At 40.6% G+C, this 21,259-nt stretch overlaps 1 protein-coding gene across 1 annotated transcript in view; it reads right to left on the bottom strand.

The window, feature by feature from the left end:
• pde4d (phosphodiesterase 4D, cAMP-specific) overlaps positions 1-21,259 on the bottom strand; it is a 166,952-nt gene that overhangs the window by 128,504 nt on the left and 17,189 nt on the right. The window contains exons 2-3 of the mRNA XM_058636022.1: positions 16,115-16,171; positions 863-1,107 (exon numbers count right to left, since the gene is read on the bottom strand). Of these exons, the coding sequence (XP_058492005.1) occupies positions 863-1,107; positions 16,115-16,159 (290 nt within the window). The 5' untranslated portion in view covers positions 16,160-16,171. The remainder of the gene's footprint in view (positions 1-862; positions 1,108-16,114; positions 16,172-21,259) is intronic.

The raw sequence follows: 21,259 nt of genomic DNA, 5'->3' as shown, positions 1-21,259 counted from the left end.
ATACGGTGGCCGACAGGGGCAAACACACTGCAACGACCCAAAACACATGCAGGAGCTGCATATTCACAAATGCTGTGGATTCCCAAAACAACGGTAAGTCCCAAAACTAAGTCCTAAAATGGCAGCAAGTCCTAAAAAATGTGGCGTTTTGGGACTTGCTGACGTTTTGGGACTTACCAGCGTTTTGGGACTGACAGGCTCGTTTCTCCTCCTGCATGTGTTTTGGGTAATTTGCCCCTGACGGCCACCGTTACTAAAGGTTAAAGGAATACTTTGCATTTAGCTTTGCATTACTAGAATAGGGGTAGTATTTTTTTAAAAATTGTGCTTCCCAACCTCAGTTTCCCCTGAGTCGAGAAATATCGTCATTCTTTTTTTTGTTAACTGCAACGCTAATTCCGCACTTTTTAGACCCACTCGTATGTAAACAGTGTCCGCCATCTTTGCTAACAGTTACGCTAACAGGACCAAGTGTCGCTGGTGGGCACGTAACAAAGAAAATAATGAAGATATTTCTCGACGCAGGGGAAACTGAGGTTGGGAAGCACAATATTTCAAAAATACTAGCGCTATTCTAGTAACAGAAAGCTAAATGCAAATTGGTGAAGTATTCCTTTAAAGGTGCAGCGTCTAACATGTAGGAGGGTTTATTGTTGGAAATGAAATATACTATAGACAAATAATGTTTGCATGAAAGTATCATAGCATGTACATGTACTTTAGGCTTTTCAGAAGCCACCATCGTGTGTCCCCATATTTCTGCTGCAGCTCAAACCGGCGATGCAAACTAATACAACACCATTTCCTGTATGTGGAGGCCGCCGTAGTTCCCTCCACTAGATGCCAAACGTCACTGTCTTACCTGCTCGAGTCAGCAGAGGTGATGGCGATGAGTGGAGGGATGCGTAGTGGCAGTGTGGTGGGCCGCGGTGGAACCGTGACCGTGTCTGACTCCTGCTTCCGATCCAAGTAGTACTGCTCTGCCTGTCTGAAGGCCAGAGGGGGCAACTGGACTGTACGGGAAGACCGCCTCCGTACCAGGAAGGGCTCCATGCATATGGCCGGCTCCGGCTCCGGCTCTGGGGAGACGGATGAGTCCTCCGACACCTGGAAAAGGAGGGATATTGAAGCGCAGGTGAATTCTGAATTCATGTCAAAGATTTAGAAGGAAATGCAAAAGGAGATGGGAGAAAATGAACAATGGTGAGAGGGAAAGCAGAAGTTCAAATTATGTTAAAAAACTGTCATTACCAAGAAGCCAATTTACATCACTTCTGATTCTGTTTGCCTAATCTGCTGAATGTCAAAAGTTGGTCTTGTTGGCTGTGTCAGGCTGTGTGAAACAAGCTGAATGTTGAAAGACACAGAAAAGCTTCTTAATGAGCCATAAGATGGTTTGTCCTCACACCTAATCATCAAAAAGTTATATTTCACTGTCATATCTTGTCATCACTAGTACAAAATGTATTTAGCATGGAAATTGCACTCGGTTAAAATTCAAGTCAGGAGAAATAAATTCTGAAAAACATTAGTTTGTGTTATTCTCAATTGCGTCTAGACAACTTACATGACCAATTATTTGAATGTGATATAAAAGTACCAAGTACCATTCTGCAAAATGACCGTCGAGCTGAATCAATGCCTGTCTCAAACCGATCAAAATCTGACTACAATCTTCATGAAGGTCACATTTATTGCAGGACAAAGCACTGGCAACTGATTTTATGGTTGTGGTCAAAAATGGTGAGTCTCAGTACAGATATAAAAAAACGTATTTTTAGAAACCAAAATGCCTCCAACAGTGTTCTGCGACTACGGCAATCTCATCAGATAAGTGGCTCCCAAAGTATAGGCCAGGGCCCACAGTGGCCTTAGAGGTATTGCAGGTGGGCCATAAGAGATCATTAAAAAGATATTCCTTCACTGTTCAACACTTTATCCTCCACATGAGGGTCACAACGACCACTGGTGAGAATCTCAGCCGACACAGGACCCCGGACAGGTCGCCAGTCCATTGCAGAGACAACACAGACACCACGTTTCTACACCACATGGTCCCAGCACGCCTCGCCTATACACGTTAGGTCGTGTTTCCATTACAATAGAGTACCTGCTCAACGTGGGCGGAGTCATCACTGCACGGCTGCATGAAACTGCCGTGACTTCATTCTTCATTCTTTCGTGACTTCACGCGACACACACATAAACTAGTGACACCAGACTCCTCTGATAAATGATGAGATTTTAGACATTTCCCTGGTAATTGTTGGAGATTAACCCACGTTTTTAGAACTGTGGAAGTCTTTTTAACTGATCTACAGTTCGGCATTGTTCGGCTTGATTCTTGCGTCGGACGTCTCGCTCATGCCTCTTGCCTATATCTGACGACGTCACGCATGGTATCGCCTCAGCTCACTTGGAACCCCACTAGCCGTGCTAGCGGAAAAGGGGCTGTAGAGAGAAAACAAACCATCCACTCTCACACCTACGGTCAATTTAGAGTGCCCAATTTACCTAATCCCCATAATTGCATGTTTTTGGACTGTGGGAGGAAATGGAGAACCCGGAGAAAACACACGCACACACGGGGGAGAACATGCAAACTGCATGCAGAAAGGCCTTTGTTCCAACCTTGCCGCGGAGGTCAACCGCGTGGCATTAAATTAATTTAAAGAAGTAACAAACATCAAACACAATGAGAGAAGTCACACAATGTTACAAACTTTCAACCAAAAGTTGCAAAAAAAAGTCAGATCAAACTGAATATGACACAGGGCGTCAGGTCAAGAGAGGATACCAGAATCTAATGATGAGCATTTCAGCAGGAGGCCAAGTACCATCAGAGAGCAATGTCCTTCTTAGATGAAACCAGTGTGAGGAGAGAAATTCATTCTATATGAGAGAGTTGACCCTGTGGAAACACATCAGGTGGTCGGTTGCTCCAGGAAAGCCGATGCTGCTGCAGTTAATGACAGAACAAAGTCGGGACTGCTCCACTGCAGCGTCCGTCTACCACAGAGTTGTCAAACTCTTTTAATGATAGCATACATCAATATAACTTTTAACAAGGACCAAACATATTTTTCTAATGCAAATGAATATTTTAGTGCGCAAATTGACATTTTCGCTTTTGCCTCCAGCACAAGAACATTTCTTTCCTCAGATATTGAAGTCTCCGCTGTTTCTTTGTTACTCGAGGTAATCAGTTATTTGCGTATTGAGTGGTTCCAGGATTATCTTCGATTCAGGTCCCGCTCGAATACACAGGCACACACGTGTGTGTAGGGAGGCGGTGGGACGGCGTGATGAATGGGGGCAGGTTCTGCGTCATCGATCATGCTGCAAACTACATGAATAACAATGCTCTAAGGTTCTAAGTAAGGTTCAACCAGTGACATCTACATTCCCCATAGCTCTTTACAGGCGACAACACTATAATATAGCCTCCAGTACAGTAAGTTCAGCTACAGCCACTGAGGATCACAATTAAAATATTGTTGTATAGTTATATGTGCCACGATTGTAGTTATTTATTAAACACCAGTTTAGTCGTACAATTAGTATGAATAACTGTGAACACGGTAAAAGAACGGGGTTAAAACAGTTCTCAATGTGCACAAAATTAATATTGTAGGCTTTTCATCAGCTCATTTCATAGTGCTTGGTAAATATTCCCTAAATTTGCAGTCCAGCTAAACCTCGTTTTTTTCGAATAGTGCAAGGAAAAGTGTGCGGGTGTATTTTTTTTGTACAGAATCAAATGTTTTTGTTCTCAAGAAAGGATTTTTGACATGTTACCTTAGTTACAACATTTTAGCCTATTTCAGTTTTAGTCATTCTGCCGATCTGTCACTCATTGTGAGGTATAATCATGACATTTTAATGACAACTCTGTGTAGTTGACATAAGAAGTAGTTGTGGATAAGGAGAGAGTTGATATCGAAGAGCCTCGGCTCTCGCTCTCCGTCGTGACTGCTCTGTTTCACCCTCCATCTTACAGCCAAAACATGTCAAGCGCCCAACAACCGCCCAGCCTCCCGCCCTTCCCTCCGCGCCTCCACCCGACTCCGCATCCATCAAGGTGCCAATCTTCATCCAGGAAGCCATGGAGCTGTTCATTCCTAAATAATTACCTGTATTAAACTCATTGCCGTAGATGATGTCTGACAGAGGGGAACGGAGGGAGCAGACGTGAATATAGACGCGATGCCACAGGGACAGGGGAAGAAAAATAATGGATGACACGTGACATTGATTTCAGTCACAGCAAAGACTATGGATGTGAGGAAAGAGGACTCGAGAGACTCGAGAGGATAGAAAGGTTACGACCAACCAGATGTGTGTGTGTGTGTGTGTCTCCACTGTAGATATTACACACTACATTTTCATGCTGTCGTGCCGTCTCTCCTAATGCCTGAAGTGGCTCTTTATGATAAGTGGGATCAGCGAAAGGTTAATTGGTCTGCAGTGACTCTTCCGTGCTCTCTGTGTACTTCATGTGCGAATCCAGAGGTGGTCGGGTCCAACTGTTTGGGCCAAGGGTCACGTTTTATTAAATCAGCAGACAGCCTTCAGGTCAGCAGCTGACATGTTGTGAATAGAAAAAAACAAAACAGAAACACAGTCCTTTGTTTTGTGTCATGATGGTTATTAAAAGGAGGAGATTGCACACACCTATAATGCAGCTACCTCATCGGCCGATTACGTAGCTGGGAGACAAAGTTCGATGTGCCTCAGAATGAATGTTACAGAGTGAGTTTGTGTGAGTTAGTGCACGGACAGAAAACAACACACCACTTTCATTTTTGTGAAATTGCCTCGGTGTGTAAAAGAAAAGTTCATCCCCCGTCTCTTTGCTATGGCAAGATGGAGAGGTGCTTTCTTAAAAAAATAGTAGTCCAGCGCAAGTCAACGAAAGCAAGGGTGGAACAGTGGAGCAATTCCTCCTGACAACGCAACAGCAGAGCACCACGCTCACAACATGCAGCGGAAACATTAACGCTGAAACAATTACTCTTAATGGATGACTAAATGAATCGTCAACTATTTTGATAATAATAAGATTTCTGATTGTTTTAGCTTCTTAAATGTGAATATTTTCTGGTTTCTTTGCTCTATATTATTGCTCATATAACAAAGGAATCCTTACAAACTGAATCATTTTTAGTTTGTTGACATTCCGGGAACATTTTACGGACCCAACGATGACTGGATTAATCGTGACAATAACTGACAGATGAATCGATGATGAAAATAATCGTGAGTTGCAGCTCTAGGAAATATCATCCCCATGTTCTGGAGCTGCCCCGAGTTTTCCCAGTGAGCTCATTTGCCCTCGGAAAACAGAGATATAAAATTTTTTAACATCTAAGAATCAGACCCAAAACCTTTTCAAAAAAAAGGATATTTACGTTCTGCACTTCTTAATTGTGCACCAGCAGTGTAGAGAGACAGGAAAAACCCCACAGAATGCAGATTTAAAGCGAGAAAACATCATAAAACAGTTAAAGTGAAGACTGGGCAGAGAGATTTCAGACACTGCAGCTTCACAGCAGTTCTGACCACCGCTGTATGCACTCAAGCCGCACAGGTGCCACCGGCAAACCACACACACACACACAAAAGAAGACGTCTTTAGCGACGACAGATTATTATCTACAATTACTACTAAAAGCAGAGACATGTGCGAGCGAGGAGTCCTTTTCCTGTCACAGCTCCCGGCGGCTCTGCGGCTCTCAGAGTATTTCAGAGATTGCACATGTGCGGTTTTACAGAGAGCGGTCTGAATAGAGGAATTACCAGGTGAGCAAACGTGACTCGCTGAGAGTATGCAGAAGATCATCTCTGAATGCACAATGAGACAAACACTGAGGTCTGAAGACGGCCTCAGGGCATCAGAAGATCAGGTGTCATGTATACTTAATAATAAGGCAGGTGAGTGTATTTAAGTTGTCAAAAAAATGAAAAAAAACATAATCCCCACACACCTCCCTTTGTATTGTATGTACGCAGTTTACAACAAACATAAAAATTTCAGACAATGATTTCCAAAAGCAGCTGTTTGCTGGTGGCAGAGGGATGAAATAACATCTATAATGAGAGGATATGATATGAAAGACATCCACACGGTGGCAAATCCCTTCAGTTAATAGAGCCATTAACGCATTCACGAAAAACTGTAAAGGTCAGGAGAAAACACCTTCCAACAGTCTTTCTTGGGAGATTTCAAATTGTGCGGCGTAGGTAAAGCAACACTTTGGGTCTATAAATCAGCCTTGTGACATAGTAATAACCTCTATGTCATCTAGTGAAGAAGTACTTCATTAACTTTGGAAAGATGTGCTTTCAGTGGACATTTAATGCGGTTTTGTGGCTGAGCGAGTCAAAACAAAAATCAATGCAAAGTGGGTCCTCTCCGCTGACTTGAGCCCTCGGCTTCCATGTGTTTGCACAACCCTGAGAGGTGGAGGAGGTGGAGGAGGTGGAGGAGGTGGTGGAGAGGAAAGTCAGCTTTGATCCCGATCATGACAGCAGAACAGTACACGCTATACCAAGTGAAAGATCTGCACCTTGCAGTCCTTGAAAAAGCACAATACACACGCTGCATTGATTTGTGCTTTTATTGTGATGGTAATTCAAATGTATGTGAATTGTTCTGCTGCGGCTTTTTATGATGAGATACTCCGGATTAGATATGCTGGTGGTGCAGCACAGGCATTGATAGCGTGATTAAACTGATCCACCTTTCTAATGTCGTGTCGCTGCTCATCAAACGCGACCCACTCTGCATCCCTCTTCACTGGGGATCGACCAGTATCCCCTCAGGGGATCGAACAGAATCCCCTCAGGGGATCTGTGATTAAAGGTTTTTGGAAGTTACTCCCACTTCTGAACGCAAACAGGGATCCATATCCTTTTTTTCATGAGCTGAATTTTTCATTAGCACCTTTTATTCTGTTGACCTTTCCAGAGATTAACTTGGCACCAAGTTAATCTCTCGATTAAATTATTTTGCACAAGTTCATAGTGGAAACTGCGTCTGGACAAGACCTAAACGTGGTCAGTTGTTTTTTGCAGCCAGTACATTAGCATGCAGTGCACGTGTCGACACGTCTTTCTTTGTCTTTTCCTTATTGTGACACTATCTTGAGTGTCAGATTATTACCTGAGGCAATCTGATTCCGTTGGACTCACGAGAAAAACTGACACCAATTAGTTGGTGTTTGATGCTGTATGATTATGTCACTGGAGGTCAAATGCTTTCAGTTTTTTTTCAACAGTCAACAGATTTACTTCTTTCTCTGCATGGTTGCTGGTTTGAATCGCGACAGGTGGGGTAGTTCCCCTAAATCCCTAAATCAGACGGTGCAAATCCAGTGTAGTCCTCCCTGTGCCGGTCCCAAGCCCGGATAAATGTAAATCACAAAATCTCTGCCAAATCAAGTATGCAAATCACTGAGCAGGTGAACGGCTATGTGCGACCTCTAGAGAGAGGGAGAAGCCCTAAAAGAAAATGAATAATTCCCCCCGTAACAAATGATCCACAAAATTGCCCGACTTAAATAAATAAATAAATATGTAAATATCAAAACAAGCACTTGTGGTGTAGCTCTCCAATCTGCATTTTATGTCCGCACTGCAGTGCACGCAAGTCATTTAAAAGTAAACAATATATGTAGGAGTGTTAAATTAATTTCAACATTCATTGGTCATCAATAAGCTGTGGCAAATAAACACTTGCATGAAAAACATGAAGCTTTAATGTGAGTATGTGAACGAAAAGTCTATTCAATAAAAAACATTTAAGAAGTGGCTAAATCAACCCGATCAATCAGCCAGACAACTGAATCGGCGCTACCTCTGTGTATGACATCATTTTCCAATCTGAGATTAAATCTATTCATTGACAATAACATGTTTAAAAAAAAAAGCACGTGTGTAGGATCTAAATGCCACACCGTCACCACTCCACCGCGAGAGGCTTCTCCGCGAGCGACCGAACAAAACAGCGGCAATCATGAAATGTTCCGTGCCTCAGATTAAACCGAGGGAATGAGCCATCTTCACTTCATGCCAGGGGGCAACCAGCCCTTCATCATCAGAGCCATCATTCATCTCTGCGCTCTGAATTTAACAATTGATTTTTATCAGAGAATAAATCTTAAATGAATTCTGGGTAAAGCCCAGGAGCGACAAGAAAAGAGAATGGGAAAGAAGTCAACACAGACACAGAGAGGAGGGGAAGTGGGGCTATGAGAGAGGAGATGAAAAAGAAAGATTGCTATTGGAGGAGATGCAGTAAATCACCTGGTTGAAAAAACAATTTAGTCCTTTCATTTATCTGCCAGTACAGAAGCAGCTTTAGTCTTTCTGGAGGACGACATTATATTTGAAACAAACCAGAGAGAAACAGGTTTTATTTACTGGCCTCCTTTTTTGTTTGTCTCCTATAACCCTCGTCTGCCTGAACATCAGTGGCTGTGTACTGAACATTTGGTATCCAAAGATCATGTTACCCTGCAGTCTGAAATTCAAATGATAGTCACAGGTTTTGCCTGGCAGATGCCGTCTCGGTAAAAGCGTTGCTGCAACAACACAGCGTGGCAGGAGTTACTGGTATTTACAGCCAGCCTGTGTGGTTTTAACTGCCTGATCTGGTGGTTCACATATAGCCGTAAAACACAGTGTCCTGTGGGGTAATAAAAATTAACTCAGTTCATCTCCTATAAGGTACACAGTGCTCACAGCCGGATTTCACGTGCATCAGGAGGACGGAGTGCAGAACAGGAGGATATAGCGGACAGTGTCTGGGGAAAATATACTGCTTGTGTCTTGAATCCACATCATAAATAATTCCACTGAGAAAGGTTGATACCAAGGTTCACGGTGTCTTTACATACAGGGACTGTGGTTTGCATTGGAGACATACTACAATAGAATATTCAATATAAATAAAACGGTGGAGGACTGGAGGAATAAAATGGCATTATGAAACAACGACATGACTGTGTTAGTGAGTGGTTTGATGTTATAGCTTCACAGTTACCAGGGGAAAAAATGACAATGCTGTGGGATTATATTATATTGTAAACCATATATAAGATTGTTTTGTTTAACCCTTTAACACCGGGTGTATCGACAATGGCGCGTTTGCACAAGTGTACTTTGCAATTTCACACCCACTTTTGCAGGAAGCCAGCAAATCCGCGTCTTTGAGGGAGCTGGAAAAATGCCCGTGCAGAGTTTCCATTTTTTGCCCTGTTTTTGCACATTGAGACAAAGACTCAAATCTGCTCTTCATGTACAACGGCAGTGTTTTTCCTCTAAAATCAATTTCCATTATGTGTGCAGTAAATTGTAAATAACTGCCAGACATTCAAAGTTATTCTTGAAAAAATGTCAAAAATCACATTTTACTGGCACTTTTATGGTTAAAATAAGCAGGACATTCTGAGGCTTAGGTGTTAAAGGTCTAGTTTCACCTGCAACCATGAGAAAACCTCAGTTGCATCACACATTCATGCATGAAATATTGACTGTCCATGCATAAAATGTAATTTACACACAGCTCTGCAGGTTATTGAACATCTCCTTGCATCTGCTGCTGTAACTTGTTTTACATTCCTGGATGCATGAAGACATGAGATGTTTTCTCTTACATCTCTGTTCACATTTGCATGAGACCTTGAGCGTTCACAACATCAATACACGCGCAATCAAAATAATTCTGACTGATTCGGAGTACACACCAGATAAAACACCTATGTTTCTAACAAGGTTGCTAAAGTGGCCAATTTCCCAGCACGGCAGAAAGACGTTGGCAAACAGCAAAACAAACACAGAGGGTGAGTACAACGACGCCACATCCTCTTTCCTCCCATTTATCTCTGCAGCAAGAGTGAGAAAAATGAGACGCGAGGAAAGACTGAAAAATAGCCGGACAGGTGATAAAGAAGTAACAACAGTTGGTGACAATGGAGGTGAACGAAAGGAATCAATTTGTTTTAAAGAGCCCCTCCATCTATTCGCCCGAGGCAGGAGAAGAAACGAGCGTCTTCCTTGGCTCCGGGGCAAAAATGCACAGGTCAGTGTCCAGTGAGGAATTTGAAATAAGCACAAAGGACAATGGAGCTGCAGAGCACGAGAGAGAGAGTTCAGCAACACATCCAGGGAAATGTGCTGAATAATCGTGACAGGTTAAAAGTATCCACTCTCTCTATATTCATGCAAAGTAATAATATTGAGACTAAAGATTTATTGGCCCATAATAAAAATAAAATAAAAAGTCATATATTATTCATTTTCTGATAATGTTATTTCATTCAACAAATAGAGCCAATAAGTGTAATAATAACATTCCGACATCAGACAAGAACAATCTGGATAAGATATCTACTTAAACATATTGCATAATTAATTATTGGATATCCACAAGAACACGCTAATATCGGCCAATATGAATAACGACTAAAATAAAACATTTTCTCCTCCACAAAAACAGATGATTCCTTCTTCCAAACAAACTCAGTTTCTTTCACAATCTTTTCAAATGTCCTGATGTGAAAGACAATGTGGCGCTGACTTTTATATTACGACATATTACAACTTTTCCTCATAATATTACGACTTTATTCTCATGTTATGACTTGATTCTCATAATATTACGACTTTATTCTACTGTTACGACCTTATTCTCATAATATTACGACATATTACAACTTTTCCTCATAATATTACAACTTTATTCTCATGTTATGACTTGATTCTCATAATATTATGACTTTATTCTCATAATATTACGACATATTACAACTTTTTTCTCATAATATTACGACTTTATTCTCATGTTACGACTTTTTTCTCATAATATTACTCCTTTATTCTCATAATATTACGCAATTATTCTCATAATACTACGACTTTACTCTCATAAGACAACTTTTTTTATAATATTAAGACTTTATTATCATATTACAACTTTATTTATTAACTATATTATATTTTGTTGTGTTTTACATTTTGTTGTATCTTATTTAAGTGTTTTGTTAAGTCTTTCGTTATTTTTGTTATTTTATTGTGTGCCTTTGTGTGCCACTGCAAAATTTCCTTATGTCCTCATAATGATGATAAAATTTCTTGATTCTTGATTCTTGATATCCTCCTAAAATTATGACTTTATTCTCCTAAGATTATGACTTTATTCTCATAAAATTACGACTTTATTCGAAAGACATAAAGAAAATTCGGGGTCAAGTCTCGGTAATTTAAAAAGTGGAGCCCACTTGTGGTGTGTTTTATCCACTCACAGTAAAGCTGATCCTCAAGCACCGTAGTAGTCAGGATTGTTTTAAAGTGAGAAAAAAGTGAGAAGGATGGCGTCAGTCATCCATAAACGTAATGTGGAATTGAATGAATTTGACACTAACAGGATGGCAGATTCATCCCTCCATGAATCCTTCATGTCAACCTTCCCAGGCAGAGTTTACACACCTCTCTTCATGCATCAACTCCACCTCCACGCCGCCACACACCTCATGCAAGATTAATAACACTTTAAACACAGTCAACAGGCTGTGAAATTAGGATGGCGAGCGGGTGGTAATTTCTAGAGGACACGAACAGACAAATAAATAAATAAATAAATAAATATCAAGCTTGTCTACTTGTCTACCAACGTGACTGTCTCGCGTGCAAACTTCACGCAGACGAGAGACAAGGCTGACAGAATCTGACGAGTACACAGAGACCAGAGAGATAAAACTAGTTTGACCCAGTTTTGGCAGGTTTGCCAAAAACAACCCAACATAATTTCCCAGAGTGCCTGACTGTGTCCCAATTGCATGGAGGTCCCTGCTAATCTAATTACATGGTTCAAATATGCAGGAGATTGCTCCATGGCCTCATAAATAAATAAAGAAAAGGTAGATAAGCAGTAGCCCCCCCAAAAAACAATAAATGTTGTTTGCACTTGGCCTGGCAAATCAGTGATAAGAAGACGGCTTTATCATGAGGTTGTTGCTCTTTGCTGTGTATGATGCAGTAAAATGAAAAAATAAATAAATAAATAAAAATATTGCTTGGCAATATATTGTCATAGATAAGTGGTCTCTTAAATTGCTCTCTCAGATCCTGAAATGCCATCAATTCTTTCAAACCCTAACAAGTTTTCAGGACTTGAGCCGTGGCAATGGATCGTTTCATACAGAAACTGCACCTTGTGTTGTTCCGTTTGATAAGAAGTGTGAGAAAGAGAACGGGGGAATCATTATGTGCTGTCCCCCTGACTTAGTCCATTATCACTTGTACAATTTCTTTATTTTATCTGTGTCACTTTTTTTTCCACTGCTCACAGCACGCTCCCCTCCCCCTGATCCTTTTTTAATCGAATTCCCCAGCTCTTTTCATTTAATATCCTGCGATCCATTTCTGCTCCCCTTCACCTGTATGTGATTGTTGCCCAGTGGCTTTAATCATGATTAATTGGATTTTAAGTCATCGAATAATTCCCCTTTTCCACAATTCCCAGACATTAAAGCTGGAACCATCATCTCTGATTCAATTCCATTTATGTTTTTTATAAATGTCTTTTACAATCTATGACCTTTTTGTGTAAGGCTTTAACTTACACTGAAGGCAAAGCGAAGCTTACAGCCACATGTCAGGTTGTATTTCAAAAGCTATTAACACCTGCACACACATCACATGCACCGATCCCTAACTGAAGTGACAGAATCACATCACAACTCAAATCAAAAATTGAGAGCTTTTGAATCATAATGGATTCAATTTGGGAAATGGACAGCGACGCCCACTCTGAACCCTTGCTCACATTCAAAAACCTCACTCTCCTGATCCTCAAGGCTGGAAGGGCCCAGACTCATGACCTGGATGCTTCCCTGCTGGGCTCTAATTGGTGATCAAGATGTGCGTGGGAAGGAGACGGAGCGGCATTCGGGCCCATTTTCATTCCCTCATCACATTCGCAAGGCCACAGTCACAACAGCGTAACCATGGCGACGCTTATAAGGTGACTCATGACTATTCATCAGTGGCACCGTCTGATTGGACAGCCCCTAAGAGCCTTGTAAAAACGTATTCAGCAGCCGCTCTACCTCGATGTGCCCTCCAGGACGACGAGGAAGCATCTCTGCTGCTTCTGCTGTTTGTTTTTTCCACATTGGCACATGTGCTCGTCTCTATCCTCTATGCCTTTGATTCATTTCTCATAATCGATGACGTCATTAATCATCAGCACGTCTGACATGAACTTGTGCTCGCCCTGACCAAATCTTTTATTATATTACAGCAACAAACCACAAACCCTCTTACCTAACGTGCTTGTTCAGAGACACAATTTATTTTAAGGTCATTTCTATTTACTGCTTTTAGGCGCCGCTTCTTATTTGTGCGTCAGGAGGATTAGAAGCGCCTTGTGCAGCCGCCTTTCTCTCAGGCGTTCCATCGGTGACCTCTGACATTTCTATTTTGAGTTTTAAATGGTCCCATATCAACACTCTTGTTTGGAAATTCTGTGAAACATCACAAATAACATTGTTATTGCAATATCAGATTACGGTGATGTAATTTTCATATCGCTCCACCCTGACTGAGCAGCTGCTTTTTCCCCAAAATAGTTGGCCCCCAGTTCATTTGCGTTTGAGCGGCCCACTGCTATAAACAAACGCTCTACGGTTAGTTATCTAGTTAATGGTGGCATCTGTAATGTTCTATGACTGCTTTCTTCCCTTTCTTTTCCTTCATTTCTGCATCTCCAGGGCTGACTGGATGCTACAGTGACTCACTAAAAGTGATAAAAAACAGGCCCACAGGGCTAAGTGGTGAACATTCTAAGTAGAAGCAAAGATGTGACAGAAATAGAAGCAAAAAAAGAAGACTTAGCATTGGTGTTGCTTTACGTCCCTGTAGCTATTGACGAGTAGAGAAGTAAGGTTGTATAAAGAACTTGATCGCTAAGATACTAACTGTAACAGTAATGCTGACATTGACGCAAAACAAAAAACCTTTTAATTCAGTCATTTATATTCTCACTAGAGTTGAATTACATTACATACTCCATGCATTTCCTGTCTGATGTCAGCCTAAGACGCTCTGAACTTCAACTCAAGGTCAATAACTGTAGAGTATGATTGGATCTCTTATTCATGCATGGAGTGATCAGCCTGATAGCGTCTGCTGCTCTCCATCCGAGCACCACGGCTCTCTTGTCACAAAGTTTGTCAGGATTTCCAGGAATCTGTCTATTAAATCCAGATGGATAGTGGTGGGTGACGGACAGCTTGCACATAACTCTCGTGTGAAAGCCCACATACAGTCAGGAGGTGGTGGTGTAGCTGACGTGGGGGATGGAGGATGGAGGAAAGAATTTTTTTTTTTTTTTTTTTTTTACTTAAATTAGTGTATAGCTGTAATGTTTCATTTATGATGAAATCACTTTTAAATCACTTTCAACGATTGGCTGTCATTTATGTTCATCAAGCACTCCTTGCTGAGAAATAAATAATAATGGTGATACATTTTGTAAGACGTGTTATTTATTATATAGCGTAGTTATAAAGAGAACTGGCCCATGACCCCTGCGACAAGTGGCTGGGGCACAGCTATTTTCATAAATAGTAAACAATAATACATTAGGTTATCGTTATCACAAATTTAAATGTATTCCATTTCACGTAGAATTATGTACATGAGCTTGTTTGGTGTTTTAGGTACAGTTGATTCCATTTCATTTTGTATCATACATTTTGTTGTTTGTGAACTATGTGTCCTTCCATATCATCGTTTTGAAGTCCTCTCTTAAAACCTCTCTCTTTGGCCTTTGACTTAGTTTGAGGTGTTGGTTTTTACCTTTTTATTTGTCACATCTGTGATATAATATATTTGTACTTTGGTCTTTTTGTTTAACTAAAAGTCTGTGGTTCCAGGATTGGACTCTCCAGCCATCAGAGAACCCACCGCTCTTAAGGACACAAGTGGATGTCATCATCGGATACGATGGACTACCATAAGCTAAGCTGTGTTGTGGTGTGTTATATGGCTGGTATTGACCTGCCAAGAGACTAAAGATGGAAATAAGCTATAATCTTGCATATTTGCATTTTTTTATGTTCATTAATATGTACTGTTCCATTATAAATGAATAAATAGATGATAAAAATTTGTCAGACAAAAAAAAATCTTTTTCATAGATGAAAATTACAATAGTAAACAATCTGAATCTCTAAAATTGTAATAATTTAACCAAGAGAATTCATCAGAAATTAATGGGATTTCAGTCAAAGTTATTGCCTTAATATTGCATATTAAATAACTACATATATTTCAGCTTCAATCTGGAACTGAAGCGCATAAGAAAAGAAGAATTTCCTTTGAAGCACTAAAAACCTGCCTCTTCGATAATCACAAACGATGCCCCCGACAGTGACACAACTTTTAATTTTTGAGTTTTTGAGCCAATATTTTACATAGTCCAAATTTGTCAGAAATAATTCCACACTGAGCATCACAAACACTACACTGGAATTTGTTTTGAATAATATTTATGCAAAACATTCACCTCACCGAGTCTGGCATGACTGTGCAAAAGATCCCAATTTTCTTTCTTTCTTTCTTTCTGAACAGCAGAAAGAATTCAGGCATAATCACACACGAGTCAATTCCAATTAAGATTCATCTCATGTTGACTGTGTCTTTCACATGGTTTCATTCCCATCTCACCACTAAAAGCCAACAGTGGCGTCAACTCTAAGGTTACTTCAGATGCACAGATGTACAGTCATTCACAGCTGTACATAATTACATGTGTACAATAATAATAATAAAAAAAACATGCTATGGCTTTTTTATATGACGATGAGGCCAAAAGATGGCGTGTGTTGAGTGTGCATTGGTTCTTTCCTGGTACTCCCCCCACCACCACGGTCCAAATACATGCTGATTGGAGCAGAGGTTAAATGGAAGTTCTAAATCATAGGTATGATTGTGATTAACTGGATTCTACAATACGCGGATGGGCAACCTGTGACCCTCGACAAGATGAGCAGCTAACGGACAAAATAATGTGGTATATGGAAAACAGAGATCACTTTTTACTTACACTATCCTGCTGGCTGTCCTCCCCGGACGGATCATCCTTTTGCATGGTGTGTTCAACCTTTGAAGAAAGGAGGCAGGGCTTAGTCACACAGTTAAAGAGGTAATAATAATAACAGTTTCTACAAAGTTTATTTGACCTCCTGGAGCAGAGGTGTCAAACTGGCGGTCCGTGGGCCACATGCGGCCCCCCAATCGATTACATGCGGCCCACCACTTAATGTCATGTTATAATGATGAACGACCTCACCTTCTTTTAAACACAGTGTGTAGCTGAGGCACAGCTGCCCCGCGAGGTGATAGAATAAAGACACAATATAATACAATATATGTTTGCTAGCAATGTTTTTAGAACGGCAATAATAAGATATTCAGTCATAATTATCACAGCATTGAATGTATTAAATACAACATTCAATTACGTATATACTCGTTTGGTCTTTTAATTACAGTTGTCCACATTATTATTTACGTTATTTTATACGTCATTCCATATCAAAACAACATAGCACTTTTACTTTTTAGATTCTGGGAAATGTCATCATGAATATCTTCATCGTGAATATCTTATGAAGCTTGTGCTACTGAACAGTTTTCCCCACGTTTTGTTCTCTGGACCGGCCCCCTCTTGACCAGATTAGACGCTCACTGGCCCCCAGGTCATTTGAGTTTGACACCCCTGTCCTGGAGGTTTCGCCTTGACAACCAAATCCTAGTGAATACATGTATGCGTGTGTACACTTGTATTTATATCTTTGTGAGGTCCAAAACAAATGTACAAACCTATCCTTGAGAGGACATATTGGCCCCACAACTTTAAAGGGCTTTTGCAGAGGGAACGCACTACAGTGTTTCAATGATGTGTCCTCACTAAGATAGCAAAACAAGTTTTGTGTGTGATCCAGGTATTACTAATGTTGTGGGGACCTACATCTGTTTGCGAAGTCACATTATGGGGACTTGTCTTCCTTAAGGGGACAAAAAGCAAGTGACACCATTTTAAAGTGTACACATCGTTTAGGATGAGGGTTGGTTAAAGTTAGGATTAGGTAATTATGGTTAAGGTCAGAGTAAGTCTCCACAAAATGGATTTAAGTCAATACAATATCCTCTAAAGTCATGGATACCAGGCTATGCATGTGTGTGTGCGTGTGTATGTGTGTGTGTGTGTGTGTGTGTGTGTGTGTGCAGGTGAGAAGGAGCCATGCTGGGATCCACTGGCCTATTAGAATGCATTAGAGTGTAAAAGGTAAAGGTCAATGAATTATCAGCCAGAGTTACACAACTCACTTCTGTTTATCTGGCCTAATAACCCAGAGTTTACACCTGCGTCTCTCTCTCTGTCTCTGTCTCTCTGACACATGCACACGATTAAGTGACACCAGTCGTGCTGGACTGGACGTCCATGACCAATGCACAGAGTGCAAAATGTTGTGCCATGTGGATAAAACTGTGCTACTTTAATAACAATTATAGGAATTCAATTCTGGTTTCACACCAGGACTGATCAGCAACACTTGATGTATTTCGGATGAGAAATCAGACACATAGTTCACAACACATTATCCAACACTCTGGTCTTTCAACTCTTTCAAAAGTTGCCAGGTAATTACCACAGACAGAAAAACAGACTCATGCAGTCATATTGTTTCCATCAATTCAGCTCTGGGCAGAGGAGAGGAGAGGAGATTACATTTGTTATGACAGGGTGCACGGTCTTTGCATGATGTCACCTTGGGTAAATTAAACCCCTTATTCATGAAAAACAAATCTCACACTAAAGACCACAATGTGTATAAGTGTATGTGCACATTAAATAAACACGTATATTTACTGTTATTTTAGTTTCTCAGCATACTTGGTTTTGTCCTGTATGATGCTTTGCTACCACCTTGATGTCTGACAACGTATGTATATATAAGTAAGTATATATATTATATGTTTCCTACCAATTATGTTTGCAGTAGTTCATCCATATAATTTGTTATTTTAAACAGGGGAGAACGGTGCACTTCAGACTGAGCGGCCACAAATAATCACAACAACATCAGGAAATTGTGTCCTACTTGTCTCTATCAGTCAGAAATCATGTAACTCAATGGCTTGTTCTGTCACTATCTGCTCTGCACTGTGGTTTGACAAAAGGTCTTTCTGTGTGGGTCTTTCATGTTCTCCACATCTGCACATCTCTACAGGTACTCTGGCTTTCTCCCACAGTCCAAAAAACATGCAGATTGACACATGGGTCAACTTGAACTTGTAGTCTATGGAACATGTTACCGACTCATATCAAACATGCTTAGAGTTTATATTCATTCAAACATGAACTGTTAAAAGATGTTGAATAAATGCATTTGTTTTATGGATTTGTTGAGGTGATTGAGCCTAAAATGGTTTAAAGGTAAGTTCATGTTGTTTGTATTGCTGTCGTGATATCTACTTGCCAGTGAAGGCATGTTTTATGCACTACATGCATCTCTTTATTATGTTTTATGTCATGTGCTACACTGCAGCGTTGTCCTCCTATCCAAGGCAAACGCTTTGAACTTTGATTTGAGTGGAAATACTAGCTAAAGAGATCCAAATAAGTCCTAAACAAACCAACACAATTAACCATAGTTACAGGGCTGAAATCATGACAGATTTATTTTAACAAAAATGTTATTACTAATAAGCACAATAATAATCAGGCCCTGTGCCCATGCAAGGGTGCTTTCTGCTCAGTCTTGCCTGCACCGTTGTACTTGGCACGTCCTACACTTCTATTAATCAAGTGCCTGTCAGGAAAAAAACAAATTGATTTGTATTTGTCTGGATGGCAGTTTTGCTGCTTATCAGTAATCGCTGCTATTCTCAGGTTATAAGTAGCTCTCGGCAAAGAAGAAAACTGCACAACTGACTCTCCCAAACACGGCGATGCAGTTGACATTTCGCATCTGTCAGAAGCGTTGGGCCTCGGTGCAAATCACAGCGCCATTACAGGCCACCACCTTCGAAAACGTATAATGCCACAGATTTGCATATTATACTTAAGTCTATCGTGGCATGGGTTGAACAAAGAGAGCTGAAAAAACGAATTGAAATAAACTCCCGTGACTTTCAATCTACCACCGTCCCTTCAGACTGGGCCTAACGCTCAAACATGACGAAGATTCTCTGAAAAAAAACGCTAAAAGGCTAATTAGGTGGTAACAGAAGCAGCAGGAGATACGGCTCCGATACAGAGAACACAGAGGTAGAATGAGATGTATAAACCTCGCAGTCTCGCACCCTTGATCACAGCCAGGCATTCATCTTGTTATACATGCCCCTGAACACTGCACAAAGAGGATACATACACACTCTGGCATTCAAAATCTCTGTTAAAAATTGCAGCCAATTACTGCTTAAGAATATGTAAATGATTGCCGCCACATTACATTCAGATTCTTATCTTGTTTTGAAGACATTCCAATGTGTCTGTTTTTTTTATGTAGAGCGAGACACACAGGTCAAGCAGTATAAAGGTGACATTTTTAGGGGTCGAGGCTGGCCAGTGTCGCATTCACGCTTTCTCTGTCACGCCAACATATTTTTCAGCTGAATAACCAGTTACACCAGATTTCACTTTCAAAGCCTCTCAGTCAGCAGCGCTAGAGTCTGCGGACAAAAGCCGTCGTGTCTATTGTTACAGACAGGAAGAGTGTGTCAGTGGCAGTTGCTGGTCTTTGAAACAGGAGAAGCTCATTTCAGGCCCAGTTTTTATACACACATTCTTACAGAAATTCTGCAAACCAACAACTAGAACAAGGAAGCCTGATAATTATGTGAAACTGAAATGCTACATGTTGCTATGTGTATGTGTACAAATGAAAATGGGCGATATACTTCTTTCAATCATCATGCAGAAGCCCAGCGTCCGCACCCGCCCACAGCGCCATTGACTCCCAGTGAAGCTGAGCTTCCGTGGAAATTACGTTTTTGCCGCATTTGTCCGATCACCGTCGAGCTCACTGCAGTGAACAAAATATATCCTATTCTGTGCCAGCCCATAGAGAACAGTTGAAGCTTCAAGTGGTTTTAATGCGGAGGCTGCTACGGGAATATAAAAATCACGTAAGATTTTGATTGTGAAGGAACTAGTGACACGTTCTAATCACGTTCTATGCAAGGTTATAATAGTTTTTTCAGTAGTTTTAATTTTTATTTTGTTTTGACTTTTTGTTTTTAAAATGTGTTTTTTTGTAATGTGGAGTATTTGCCAGCTGCAATTTTCAAAAAAGGTGATAAGTAGTGTGTCTCAAATACCAACCTTTCAAAATTGCCGGCAGAGAAAAAAATAAAACACACTTCACATTCACGTTCTATGCAAGGTTATAATAGTTTTTTCAGTAGTTTTAATTTTTATTTTGTTTTGACTTTTTGTTTTTAAAATGTGTTTTTTTGTAATGTGGAGTATTTGCCAGCTGCAATTTTCAAAAAAGGTGATAAGTAGTGTGTCTCAAATACCAACCTTTCAAAATTGCCGGCAGAGAAAAAAATAAAACACACTTCACATGAAACCAAAAGGATTATGTATGAAATAAATTCCCAAAAATGAAAACTAAGCGCATTTTCGCTACACATTTTGTTAGTTTTAGTTCATTTTATATACACACAATTTTTGTTTTAAACTTTTTCAATTTTAGTTTTCGTTATTTCGTTAGTTTTTTGTAACTATAATAACCTTGGTTCTGTTTAGTATTGAAATGTAAATACTACGCAGTACATGTTTTGACGAGCATTTTAGAGGGAGCTGATGCTTCCCTCGCTGTCTTCGAGCAATCACTACTGGTGTGTGTGTGTGTGTGTGTGTGTGTGTGTGTGTGTGTGTGTGTGTGTGTGTGTGTGTGTGTGTGCGTGTGTGCGTGTGCGCGTGTGTGTGATCAGTGTGGCAGGGGTTGGTTCTTCGGTAGAACCACAGGAGGTTGATTTGTGTCTGGGCTCCAGCGTTACATAAGGCAGAGTGAGGCCTGCAGATCCCCCGGCAGAGTGATCCAGATATAAAAACTGCCCTCTGCAAATGCTATTTCTTCCCCTGTCCCTTTGATACATCCTCTGTTGGCTTTTTCAATTAACTTCCTGCCATCTTTAGGAGAGCGATGAGAGTTTATCCTGTGTGATCACATTA

This window comes from Solea solea, chromosome 8 (genome assembly GCF_958295425.1).
Source record: "Solea solea chromosome 8, fSolSol10.1, whole genome shotgun sequence".
In the NCBI taxonomy this organism is placed as follows: domain Eukaryota; kingdom Metazoa; phylum Chordata; class Actinopteri; order Pleuronectiformes; family Soleidae; genus Solea; species Solea solea.
The sequence above is the reverse complement of the archived record's forward strand: the minus strand, read 5'-3'. Positions and strand labels throughout refer to the sequence as shown.